The sequence below is a fragment of the Salmo salar genome, chromosome ssa21 (genome assembly GCF_905237065.1).
Source record: "Salmo salar chromosome ssa21, Ssal_v3.1, whole genome shotgun sequence".
Classification (NCBI taxonomy): domain Eukaryota; kingdom Metazoa; phylum Chordata; class Actinopteri; order Salmoniformes; family Salmonidae; genus Salmo; species Salmo salar.
The window spans coordinates 30,829,330-30,842,249 of record NC_059462.1 but is presented as its reverse complement, the minus strand read 5'-3'; the positions used below and the strand labels follow the sequence as shown (position 1 = coordinate 30,842,249).

Sequence of the window (12,920 nt, the reverse complement as noted above, 5' to 3'; positions counted from 1 at the left end):
GGTGTGGTGTCAATATATGTGGGGGTAGAGGCCAGTGACTGTGCATAGAACCAGTGCAAGAGTCAGTGCAAATCAAAAGGGGGTCAATGCAAATAGTCAGGGTAGCCGTTTGATTAACTGTTCAGTAGTCTTATGACTTGGTTAAAGGCTGTTCAGGAGCCTTTTGGTCCCAGACTTGGTCCTCTGGTACTGATTGCCGTGTGGTAGCAGAGATAAGACTATGACTTGGGTGGCTGGAGTCTTTGAAAATGCTTAAGGCCTTCCTCTGACACCGCCTGTATATAATTGTTTTATGCTTATTGCACATTTATAAAGCAGACTACACAGCCAGTATAACAGTCTTTGGCCAAAATTCTGCTAGCTGACAAACTGAATCAATGTTCATTGATACTCCTGTTTTAGTAACATCTGCTCTGCGAGCAATTTGAAGAGTTGAGACATAAAAATGGTATCATTAGAAAGGTTAACTTCTCTATTACAGTAAAATAATGTCTCTGTTTCAGTGTCCATATGACTGTTTCTGTTGGACCAAACCAGTTGTCAGAGAGGAAGAAGTGATCTCTCATATTTGTTGTGAGGGGCTTGTGTGAGTATGTGTGTGCGCAAACAGAGAGGATGACTGTTTCTCTCCTGCCAAAATCTGTCCAAAATAAGCCCAAGTCATTGGGACAATGACTCCCGTTGTTAGGGCGGAGACATGGGCATGTTGTCATTATATACAGATCTCTGGTGTAAATGATAGGTGCACAGAAGGAGCGAAGGAGACGAGATCAAAAATTCAACACGAGAAAAAGCGGACATACAGTTGTAGTCGGAAGTTTACATACACTTAGGTTGAAGTCATTAAAACTCGTTTTTCAACCACTCCACAAATTTCTTGTTAATTAACAAACTATAGTTTTGGCAAGTCGGTTAGGACATCTACTTTGTGCATGACACAAGTAATTTTTCCAACAATTGTTTACAGACAGATTATTTCACTTATAATTCACTGTATCACAATTCCAGTGGGTCAGAAGTTTACATATACTAAGTTGACTGCCTTTAAACAGCTTGGAAAATTCCAGGAAATTATGTCATGGCTTTAGAAGCTTCTGATTGGCTAATTGTCATAATTTGAGTCAATTGGAGGTGTACCTGTGGATGGAGTTCAAAGCCTACCTTCAAACTCAGTGCCTCTTTGCTTGACATCATGGGAAAATCAAAATAATAAAAAAATTGTAGACCTCCACAAGTCTGGTTCATCCTTGGGAGAAATTTCCAAAAGGCTGAAGGTACCACGTTCATCTGTACAAACAATAGTACGCAAGTATAAACCACATGGGACCACGCAGCCGTCATACCGCTCAGGAAGGAGACGCGTTCTGTCTCCTAGAGATGAATGTACTTTGGTGCGAAAAGTGCAAATCAATCCCAGAACAACAGCAAAGGACCTTGTGAAGATGCTGGAGGAAGCAGGTACAAAAGTATCTATATCCACAGTAAAACAAGTCCTATATTGACATAACCTGAAAGGCCGCTCAGCAAGGAAGAAGCCACTGCTCCAAACCCGCCATAAAACAGCCAGACTACGGTTTGCAACTGCACATGGGGACAAAGATCGTACTTTTTGGAGAAATGTCCTTTGGTCTGATGACACAAAAATAGAACTGTTTGGCCATAATGACCATTGTTATGTTTGGAGGAAAAAGGGGGAGGCTTGCAAGCCTCGTGAAACACGGGGGTGGCAGCATCATGTTGTGGGGGTGCGTTACTGCAGGAGGGACTGGTGCACTTCACAAAATAGATGGCATCATGAGGGAGGAAAAGTATGTGGATATATTGAAGCAACTTCAAGACATCAGTCAGGAAGTTAAAGCTTGGTCACAAAATTGTTTTCCAAATGGACAATGACCCCAAGCATACTTCCAAAGTTGTGGCAAAATGGCTTAAGGACAACAAAGTCAAGGTATTGGTGTGGCCATCACAATGCCCTGACCTCAACCCTATAGAAAATGTGTGGGCAGAACTGAAAAAGCGTGTGCGAGCAAGGAGGCCTACAAACCTGACTCAGTTACACCAGCTCTGTCACGAGGAATGGGCCAAAATTCACCCAACTTATTGTGGGAAGCTTGTGGAAGGCTACCCAAAACGTTTGACCCAAGTTCAACAATTTAAAGGCAATGCTACCAAATACTAATTAAGTGCATGTAAACTTCTGACCCACTGGGAATGTGATGAAAGAAATAAAAGCTGAAATAAATCCCTCTCTACTATTATTCTGACATTTCACATTCTTAAAATAAAGTGGTGATCCTAGCTGACCAATGACAGGGAATGATTAAATGTCAGGAATTGTGAAAAACTGAGTTTTTAAATGTATTTGGTTAAGGTGTATGTAAACTTCCGACTTCAACTGTAAATGCTCACACAAAAAGAATGTGTTTTTTGTGATACAGACGTTTTGGAATATCATGCAAATACATAAATCCAAATGAATTTGCTATATCACCAAACCCTAACAGTCAGTTTTCATTTTCTGCAATGAAAACATTTCCAGCAAGCATTCTCATATTGCTCTCACCCACATGTATTTGTCCTTGTCTTTAGGGGGAGGTCCTGTACCGCGTTCGCTGGAAGAACTACTCATCTGACGAAGACACCTGGGAGCCTGAGGCCCACCTGGAGGATTGCAGGGAGGTGCTGCTGGTCTACAAGAGGGCTCTGGCAGAGGCTAAGGTCAAGAAAGACCAAGATGCTAAGAAGGGCATGGTAAGTCCTATCCAGGAAGATCATAGCCACCATAAGAAAGTCTTGGTGAGTCTAATTGCTGGGATGGAATATTTTTGATTTTTAGGACTGACTTTTACACTAACTACACTGACAAATATAAACGCAACATGTAAAGAAACATGTCGTGTTTCATGAGCTGAAATAAGATCCCAAACATTTTTCAGATGCATTAAAAGATTATTTCTCTCCAATTCTGTGCACCAATTTGTTTATACAAATCCTTGTTAGCGAGCATTTCTCCTTTGCCAAGATAATCCATCCACCTAACACGTGTGGCATATCAAGAAGCTGATTAAACTGCATGGTCATTGCACAGGTGCATCTTGTACTGGGGACAATAAAAGGCCACTCTAAAATGTGCAGTTTTGTCACACAACACAATGCCACAGATGTCTCAAGTTTTGAGGGAGCACGCAATTGGCATGCTGACTGTAGGAATGTCCACCAGAGCTGTTGCCAGAGAATTTAATGTTATTTTCTCTACCACAAGACGCCTAATGTCGTTTTAGAGAATTTAGCAGTACGTCCAACCGGCCTCACATCCGCAGACCACTTGTAACCATGCCAGCCTAGGAGCTGTTGGATCGTCTGAGACCAGCTGTCCAGACAGTTAAGGAAACTGAGGAGTATTTCTGTCTGTAATAAAGCCTTTTTGTGTGGAAAAACTAAGTCTGATTGGCTGGGCCTGGCTCCCCAACCATGGCTACGCTCCTGCCCAGTCATGTCAAATCCATATATTAGGGCCTGATGAATGTATTTTAATTGGCTGTAACTCAGTAAAATCGTTGAAATTGTTGCATGTTGCGTTTATATTTTTGTTCAGTATACATTTGAGTAACTGATATCACTTTCTATGGCTGATGTGAATGTCCCCTCTTCTCTGTAGAAGCTGCCCATGAAGAGTGACGTGTTCGATGCCGACTCTGACAGCGACAGTGATAAAGACAAGCCCACAGAGCTGCCTGTCAAGAAAAAGAAAAAAAAGAAGCCCCAAGAAGAAGAGGCACTTCTCCCGAAAGAGAAGAGGAAAAAGAAGAAAGACAAGCGCAAGGAGGACTTCAGGCCTCGTCCGGCACCAGAGTCTGATGAAGAGGAGCTTTCCCCTCCCCCGACCCCGGGCCGCAATACCAAGATGTCCGACTCCAAGAAGAGATTTGTTGAAACTGATGATGAGGAAGAAGCCCCCGTGCCCTCCAAGAAGCACAGGAAGGACAAAGCCAAGGATGGAGGGAAGCATAGGAAAAAAGATAACATCGAGGAAGGGAAGAAGAAAAAGACAAAGAAGGATCAAAGGGGTGATCTGGAGTCCACTGAAGATGAGGCCACCGCCCCCCTAGAAGAGGAGCTTAGCGAGGGGCCATCTGAGTCCCAGACGGATGATACCACACCAACTGAAAAGTCTCGCACTGATGACAAGCCCAAGAATAAGAAGGGAAAGTCAGAACTGAAATTGCAGGGCATCAAGGACTTCCTTCAGGACAGGAAAGGTAAGAAGCCGGAAACTACTTCACCCACGCTCTCCACAAGCGGCCTTGCAAAACTCAAGAGCCTCGCCTCCTTCAAGAGCCAGAGCCGGGATGAGCCCACACCAACCTCTGACTCCAGCGACACCCCAGCCCACGTCCACAAGAAGGCCAAGGGCAAGAGCCAGGAGGCCACCTCTGCGCCACCGAAAATCCCCTCATCCTCCTTTGGTGCAGGGGCCAGCACCAGTAAGGCCCGAGAGGAGGAGTCTAAAGAGGAAGTGTGCGGGGATAAGGAACCAGCCACCTCCACTAACCTGTTTGAGAAGTTCCTGTTGAACTGCGAGGCCAAGGACCGCGTTCCCCGCAAACAGATGGTCCACCAGCCCACCTCTGCAGAGAACACTAAACCACCGAAGGTAAACCAAGCAGCTTTGCACTACTTGTAGTGAGGTTAGTAAATCAATGCTGGTGGTATAGCCAGCGGGAAGGCCCTCACTGTTAGGCTTTCAGCTCATCTTAAGCTGCCTCAAGTCAAATCTTAAATATATTTATGTAAAAATTTCAGCTCATAGGGAAAGTTGAAAAAAGGACCAAGCCGACAAAGGAGTCACCTGCTCGGAAGCCAGAGCCAGACAAGACCAAACATAAAGACGGTAAGAAGAGTTACAAGTTCCATTGTTAAGTTTACACTATCGGGCAGGGGTGTGAAACGCATTCTATGGAGGGCCTTGTGTCTGCTGGTTTAAGTTTTTTCCTTTCAATTAAGACCTAGACAACCAGGTAAGGAGTTCCTTACTAATTAGTGACCTTAATTCATCAATCAAGTACAAGGGAGAAGCAAAAACCCGCAGAGACTGGGCCCTCCGTGGAATGAGTTTGACACGTGCTATAGGGCTTTCATTGAATTACCGATAAATGTAGTGGACGCAGCCACTACATAGTGACTCAACCAAGACGTTTTAACTGACATGATGCCTGTTGCGTATTCCAACTTTTTATTTGTTTATTTTCACTTAACTAACATTATTTGTTCCTCTCTAATAGCATTTCGGCCCAGTCAGAGCCCCGCTGCTGTGGAGACTAGTGACAAGGCGGAGGCAGAGGACGAACCCGCCCAGAAGTCAAAGTTTGGCGGAGAGGAACGGAGGGAGGAGGCTCAACGCTTGGAGAGGAGGACCCAAGACGATGACAGAAGGAGGAGGAGGAGGGAAGACAGCGAGCCACGCCTCTTCATTGCCTGCGACGACAATCAAGATGCCTTGGAGAGCGCTGACAAGTCTGGTACGCCACAGAACCATCTCACATGGAAAAGTCAACACACATACACACACTCAGTGTAGACATGCATCCATTACAAAAATACCATATTGCTTACACCTATCCTAGGGCTGTTACGTATTACCACCATACCGGCGGTCACGAATCATGACTGCAGGCAAATTCCACGTGACTGTTTAGTCAGAGTAACTAGGCTTCTCAAAGCTGCTCTGATGCTGCTGATGGTCGTTAATAGCCCACCAAACTTTCTAACTACCAGTCGCTAATGGCCAGGTACTCAACGCTCTATTGTCCCTCTAATCACTATGTAATTGAAAATCTAATCAAACACTTCGAGAGCCCATGAACTCATGTTGCGGCAACATTTCTATAGGCTATGCAATTGTGTGAGAAAACAGAATTTTGATGGCGGCCTCTATTAAAAAAGACGAGGATCCCATCAGCTTTCTTTAAGATAGGCCTACTATATTTATTTATCAACTTTCCTAATATTAAGCACATTACTTTGCTTTACAACAGGATAATTTCACACATATTCCAAAGTTTGGGGTCACTTAGAAATGTCCTTGTTTTTGAAAGAAAATCACTTTTTTTGTCCATTAAAATATCATCACATTCATCAGAAATACAGTGTAGACATTGTTAATGTTGTAAATAACTATTGTAGTTGGAAACAGCTGATTGAATGGAATATCTACTTAGGTGTACAGAGATCCATTATCAGCAAACATAACTCCTGTGTTCCAATGGCACGTTGTGTTAGCTAATCCAAGTTTATCATTTTACATTTACATTTAAGTCATTTAGCAGACGCTCTTATCCAGAGCGACTTACAAATTGGTGCATTCACCTTATGATATCCAGTGGAACAACCACTTTACAATAGTGCATCTAAATCTTTTAGGGGGGGTTAGAAGGATTACTTTATCCTATCCTAGGTATTCCTTAAAGAGGTGGGGTTTCAGGTGTCTCCGGAAGGTGGTGATTGACTCCGCTGTCCTGTTAAAAGGCTAACAGCTGAAAACTGTTGTGCTGATTTAAATAAGCAATAAAACTGGCCTTATTTAGACTAGTTGAGTATCTGGAGTATCAGCATTTGTGGGTTAGATTACAGGCTCAAAATGGCCAGAAACAAAGAACTTTCTTCTGAAACTGTCTATTCTTGTTCTGAGAAATGAAAGCTATTCCATGCGAGAAATTGCCAAGAAACTGAAGATCTCGTACAACGCTGTGTACTACTCCCTTCACCGAACAGTGCAAACTGGCCCTAACCAGAATAGAAAGAGCAGTGGGAAGCCCAGGTGCACAAGTGAGCAAGAGAACAAGTACATTAGAGTGTCTGGTGCCAATAAGATAGGATATACTGTTGTTCACTAAATTAAGTTGAGGATTTTGATAACTTAAAGACACTTAGTATTTTCATTTTCTTCTCTTTACAGCAATAACAATTTGCTTTCCAAACTATGTTTTCCAGTGATTGTATTTGGAAATATTGCCATGTGTCTGGTTTGGCCTCTTTTCAGACAACTCAAAAATAATCTGCCCAAATTGCACACTGCCTTTCCTTCCGACTGAAGGCAATACTATTTAAAATAATCCACAACTTATTTTATTTTTTAAAGAAGCTAATGATCCAAATCATGCTTTAGTAGCCTATTTTGAATTATTTTATTTCTGTGTAGACAGGAGTAGGCTAATTAGGCTATATAATTTTGGCAATTTACTTCAGGAAAGCTTCCCCTAACCTTATGAACATGCTGCCTATGCTTGCATATTAAAACGTAACCGCATGTAACCTCCATTCGCTATTCGAGTGCAGGCTACTGATGACGTTTTTTTGCTCACTCCCTCCGAAATCGTTTGGAGAAAATGTCCTATTTTATTTAGCTATGTTCAATTGTATTCTTCGTAGTATAAAATAATGCCACGGAATTCTAAGCAAATCTTGTCTGCTAAATGAGCTAGTGTAGCCCACAGCCATATGGCATAGCCAGATCAGGGCCTAACATAAGGAAAACTCAGAATATGCTATTCTGTTCTTCTGAAATGGGCTACATTTTCTTCATAGATTTCTTTAGACCTGTCTAAAATAAATAATAGATTTGTTGTGATGGTGTAGGCTATATTAAATTGATTTATTAGACTTTTTAAAATGTAGATATTCCAACTGTCTGCATCAGTGGCTTGTAGGCTATGCGTGGAAACCAGGAGATGCTAAACGTGTTTATTTTTATTAACGGTCAATGAGACCCGCAGTTGTTTGCATGACAATCATCATGACCGCCACAGCAATACACCTATCCAATCCTTTCAGATCTAGGGGTAGGGGCTGTTTTTGGACAGAGACCCTCCAAATGGCCATGTGAAATAATACTGATGTGGTTTGTGACTAACAGACAAAGGACAAGCCTCTCTTAACCTTGGAATGGACCTCAACTTGGACTGGATGACACTGGAGGACTTTCAGAAACATTTGAACGGAGAGGATGAGATTCTCTCTGCTCCACCACTATCTCCCAGTAAGTGTCTACCATAAAATTAGAATAAACATTCAAATAGTGGTATAAAAGGTCAGCCATTTTAGTCAGGAAGTTGGTCAACCATGGTTTGCCAGTGCTGTGATAAAAGCTAGCTAACAGACCAGTTTTAGAGGAACGATTACATTAATTTATCAAATTAACTGCCAATATGCCAACATTCCATTCAAACAATGCAGTCAATTCGCAGCCATACACTGACTGAAATCAGTTGATTATACGACTTAGACAAGTTGTAAAAGTACTGATTATTGTATTTACATTTTTTTAAATGTAACCTTTATTTAACTAGGCAAGTCAGTTAAGAACAAATTCTTATTTACAATGACGGCCTACACCGGCCAAACCCGGACGACGCTGAGCCAATTGAGTGCCGCCCTATGGGACTCCCAATCACGGCTGTTTGTGATACAGCCTGGAATCGAACCAGGGTGTCTCTAGTGACGCCTCTAGCACTGGGACCACTGAGCCACTCGGGAGCCCTGTTATATAATAGTACTGAGAAATGTATGGTCTGTTTACATATATTTTGGATGCTATTTATACAGAAAATGTGTATAAAACCCATATTTATAATTATATGACAATATTTTAGGTTGACACTAATTCTATTACACAATTTCTGATATACAGTTGAAGTCGGAAGTTTACATACACCTTAGCCAAATACATTTATACTCAGTTTTTCACAATTCCTGACATTTAATCCTAGTAAAAATTCCCTGTCTTAGGTCAGTTAGATCACCACTTTATTTTAAGAATGTGAAATGTCAGAATAATAGTAGAGAGGGATTTATTTCAGCTTTTATTTCTTTCATCACATTCCCAGTGGGTCAGAAGTTTACATACACTCAATTAGTATTTTGTAGCATTGCCTTTAAATTGTTTTATTTGGGTCAAATGTTTTGGGTAGCCTTCCACAAGCTTCCCACAATAAGTTGGGTGAATTTTAGCCCATTCCTCCTGACAGAGCTGGTTTAACTGAGTCAGGTTTGTAGGCCTCCTTGCATAACGATGGTCATTATGACCAAACAATTCTATTTTTGTTTCATCAGACCAGAGGACATTCCTCCAAAAAGTACGATCTTTGTCCCCATGTGCAGTTGCAAACTGTAGTCTGGCTGTTTTATGGCGATTCTGGAGCTGTGGCTTCTTCCTTGCTGAGCGGCCTTTCCGGTTATGTCGATATAGGACTCGTTTTACTGTGGATATAGATACTTTTGTACCTGTTTCCTACAGCATCTTCACAAGGTCCTTTGCTGTTGTTCTGGGATTGATTTGCACTTTTCGCACCAAAGTACATTAATCTCTAGGAGACAGAACGCGTCTCCTTCCTGAGCGGTATGACGGCTGCGTGGTCCCATGGTGTTTATACTTGCGTACTATTGTTTGTACAGATGAACGTGGTACCTTCAGCCGTTTGGAAATTGCTCCCAAGGATGAACCAGGTCTACAATTTTTTTTCCTGAGATCTTGGCTGAATTCTTTTGATTTTCCCATGATGTCAAGCAAAGAGGCACTGAGTTTGAAGGTAGGCCTTGAACTATATCCACAGGTACACCTCCAATTGACTCAAATTATGTCAATTAGCCTATCAGAAGCTTCTAAAGCCATGACATCATTTTCAAAGCTGTTTAAAGGCACAGTCAACTTAGTATATGTAAACTTCTGACCCACTGGAATTGTGATAAAGTGAAATCTGTCTGTAAATAATTGATGGAAAAATTACTTGTCATGCACAAAGTAGATGTCCTAACTGACTTGCCAAAACTATAGTTTGTTAACAAGAAATTTATGGAGTGGTTGAAAAACGAGTTTTAATGACTCCAACCTAAGTCTATTTAAACTTCTGACTTCAATTGTATCACGTCTTTCTTTTATTTTCCTGCATAAGTAAAATCTGGATTATGCCTCTACTGCCATTAATTCCAATTAGACTGGTTTGGATTTGCCATTTTCACCCCATTCTGGAACTTTGAGGGTTTATGACACAACCCCTCTAGTAATTTAATAGTTTAATATGTTGTCTACCCCCTTTCTCATGTTTTCCCAGATTTCTCTCAACATCGGCTGTACGTGAACTGCTCGCTTCCACACACTATGTACATAGATGTAGACAACTACTGATGTGAATCTGTGTGTCCCTCAGGTGAGCTGCGTGATGCAGTGAAAAGCGGGGATTACATGTCTGTGAAACTTGCACTCAATTCCAAAGAGGATTACAATCTAGACCAGGAGGTACGTTCCATGTTCTAAATAATATTTTTAGCCCAATCCCAGAGTATCGGTCACCGGCATTCTCCTCCCCGCTTCCCTCCTGTCTTTGGGGATCCCCAGCTGTTCCACATATTTATTCAGCACTAACTATTCACAATTAGTCAAATAAAGATGTTTAACTTTTGTTAAAGTAGCCTATGTGTGTGGTCATACTTGTGAGTTCATTCAAATGAGGACACTCTTCTCACAAGCTTTAGCCTGGTTCTCGGGTTTTCAAACGTATACATACATTAACCAACTTGGGTGACAACAGATCCGCTTTTAAAGTGTACGTTAACTATTGGATATACACTACCCGTCAAAAGTTTTAGAACACCTACTCATTCAAGGGTTTTTATTTTATTTTTACTATTTTCTACATTGTAGAAAAATAGTAAAGACATCAAATCTATGAAATAACACAAGGAATCATGTAGTAACCAAAAAAGTGTTAAATCCAGGTAAAAAATCAAAATAGATCTTATATTTGAGATTCTTCAAATAGTCACCCTTTGCCTTGATGACAGCTTTGCACACTCAACCAGCTTCATGAGGTAGTCACCTGAAATGCATTTCAATTAACAGGTGTACCTTCTTAACAGTTAATTTGTGGAATTTCTTTCCTTCTTAATACATTTGAGCCAATCAGTTGTGTTGTGACAAGGTAGGGGTGGTATACAGAAGATAGCCCTATTTGGTAAAAGACCAAGTCCATATTATGGCAAGAACAGTTCAAATAAGCAAAGAGAAATGACAAAATTACTTTAAGACATGAAGGACAGTCATTACGGAACATTTCAAGAACTTTTAACCCATCAAGCGCTGTGATGAAACTGGCTCTCATGAGGACCACCACAGGAATGGAAGACCCAGCGTTACCTCTGGTGCAGAGGATAAGTTCATTAGAGTTACCAGCCTCAGAAATTGCAGCCCAAGTCAATGCTTCAAGTTCAAGTAACAGACACATCTCAACATCAACTGCTCAGAGGAGACTGCGTGAATCAGGCCTTCATGGCCAACTTGCTGCACAGAAACCACTACTAAAGGACACCAGTAAGAAGAGACTTGCTTGGGTCAAGAAACACGAGAAATGGACATTAGACTGGTGGAAATCTGTCCTTTGGTCTGATGAGTCCAAATGTGAGAGATTTTCTGGTTCCAACCGCCGTGTCTTTGCGAGACGTGTCTTTGCGAGACGTGTCTTTGCGAGACGTGTCTTTGCGAGACGTGTCTTTGCGAGACGTGTCTTTGCGAGACGTGTCTTTGCGAGACGTGTCTTTGCGAGACGTGGTGTGGGTGAACGGATGATCTCTGCATGTGTATTTCCCACCTTAAAGCATGGAGGAGGTGTTATGGTGTGGAGGTGCTTTGCTGTTGACACTGTGTGTGATTTATTTATAATTCAAGGCACACTTAACCAGCAATCTGCAGTAATACGCTGTCCAATCTGGTTTGGCCTTAGTCCCACTATCATTTGTTTTTCAACAGGACAATGACCCAATACACCGCCAGGCTGTGTAAGGGCTATTTGACCAAGAAGGAAAGAGATGGAGTGTTGCATCAGATGACCTGGCCTCCACAATCCCCTGACCTCAACCAAATTGAGACGGTTTGGGGGTGAGTCGTACCGCAGAGTGAAGGAAAAGCAGCCAACAAGTGCTCCGCATATGTGGGAACTCCTTCAAGACTGTTGGAAAAGCATTCCAGGTGAAGCTGGTTGAGAGTGCCAAGAGTGCAAAGCTGTCATTAAGGCAAAGGGTGGCTATTTGAAGAATCTCAAATATAAAATATATTTTGATTTAACAATTTTTTGAGGGGGTTACTACATGATTCCATATGTGTTATTTCATAGTTTTGATGTCGTCGCTATTATTCTGCAATGTAGAAAATAGTAAAATAAAGAAAAACCCTTGAATGAGTCGGTGTTCTAAAACTTTTGACCGGTAGTGTACATCAGCGCCAAGTGCCATAATGCATTACTCAATTAAAACCACAATATGTAACTTTTATTCCAGAAATGATTGGAAGGTCAGTAGGAATGACTGGAAATGAAAGTTACAGATTGCTGCTTTTAATTACATTTGTGCATAAGTGTAGAAAAATGTTTCATTTTGCCAGTCTGGTTTAAACATAGATACAACTTGATCAATTTATCCACTCTGATCAAGTTATAATGCAGTTTAATAATTAAACATTGCATAAAACGTGAGAGCCAGTAATGGCATGCAGAGGTTGAATACCAGGACATCGATTGCGAGGAGAGAATCCGACTGCAATACCAGCTGACTGCATCCATTGAGGACCAGTGAGCCAACAAAGGTAAGCAGATTATGCCCTTAAACTACTCAGTTATTAATTTAGCCAGATCTACAGATGGCTTTGTAAAGATGTTTGAAGCTTGAATAGGAAAATGCAGTTTTAAATTGTTTATTGCATTGGTAAAAAAAAAAAATGGCCATCATCATACTTCATAAATTGTTGTTCCAACTTGATGCCTGGCAATTAATAAATCCGAGCTTTACATTGATTTGAGTGTTTTTTGCGTTTCTAGAGTGATCTAAGGCGGTTATGATCTTCTCATTTACAGACAAAGGACATGATGAGCAAAAGG

General features: G+C 41.4%; 1 protein-coding gene across 6 annotated transcripts in view; it reads left to right on the top strand.

The window, feature by feature from the left end:
* Positions 1-12,920, top strand: part of LOC106582063 (M-phase phosphoprotein 8) — a 63,416-nt gene that overhangs the window by 7,806 nt on the left and 42,690 nt on the right. For 4 of the 6 annotated variants that reach the window (XR_001323236.2, XM_045704669.1, XM_014164767.2 and 1 more), the window contains exons 2-7: positions 2,590-2,751; positions 3,659-4,654; positions 4,804-4,891; positions 5,283-5,519; positions 7,913-8,035; positions 10,203-10,291. Coding sequence is in view for 4 of the 6 variants with exons in the window: in XM_045704669.1 (XP_045560625.1) it covers positions 2,590-2,751; positions 3,659-4,654; positions 4,804-4,891; positions 5,283-5,519; positions 7,913-8,035; positions 10,203-10,291 (1,695 nt within the window). In the remaining 2 variants the exon portion in view is untranslated. Of the gene's footprint in view, positions 1-2,589; positions 2,752-3,658; positions 4,655-4,803; positions 4,892-5,282; positions 5,520-7,912; positions 8,036-10,202; positions 10,292-12,181; positions 12,629-12,860; position 12,920 lie in introns of those variants that run through there. The other 2 variants (XM_014164766.2, XM_045704668.1) reach the window with 2 other exon arrangements.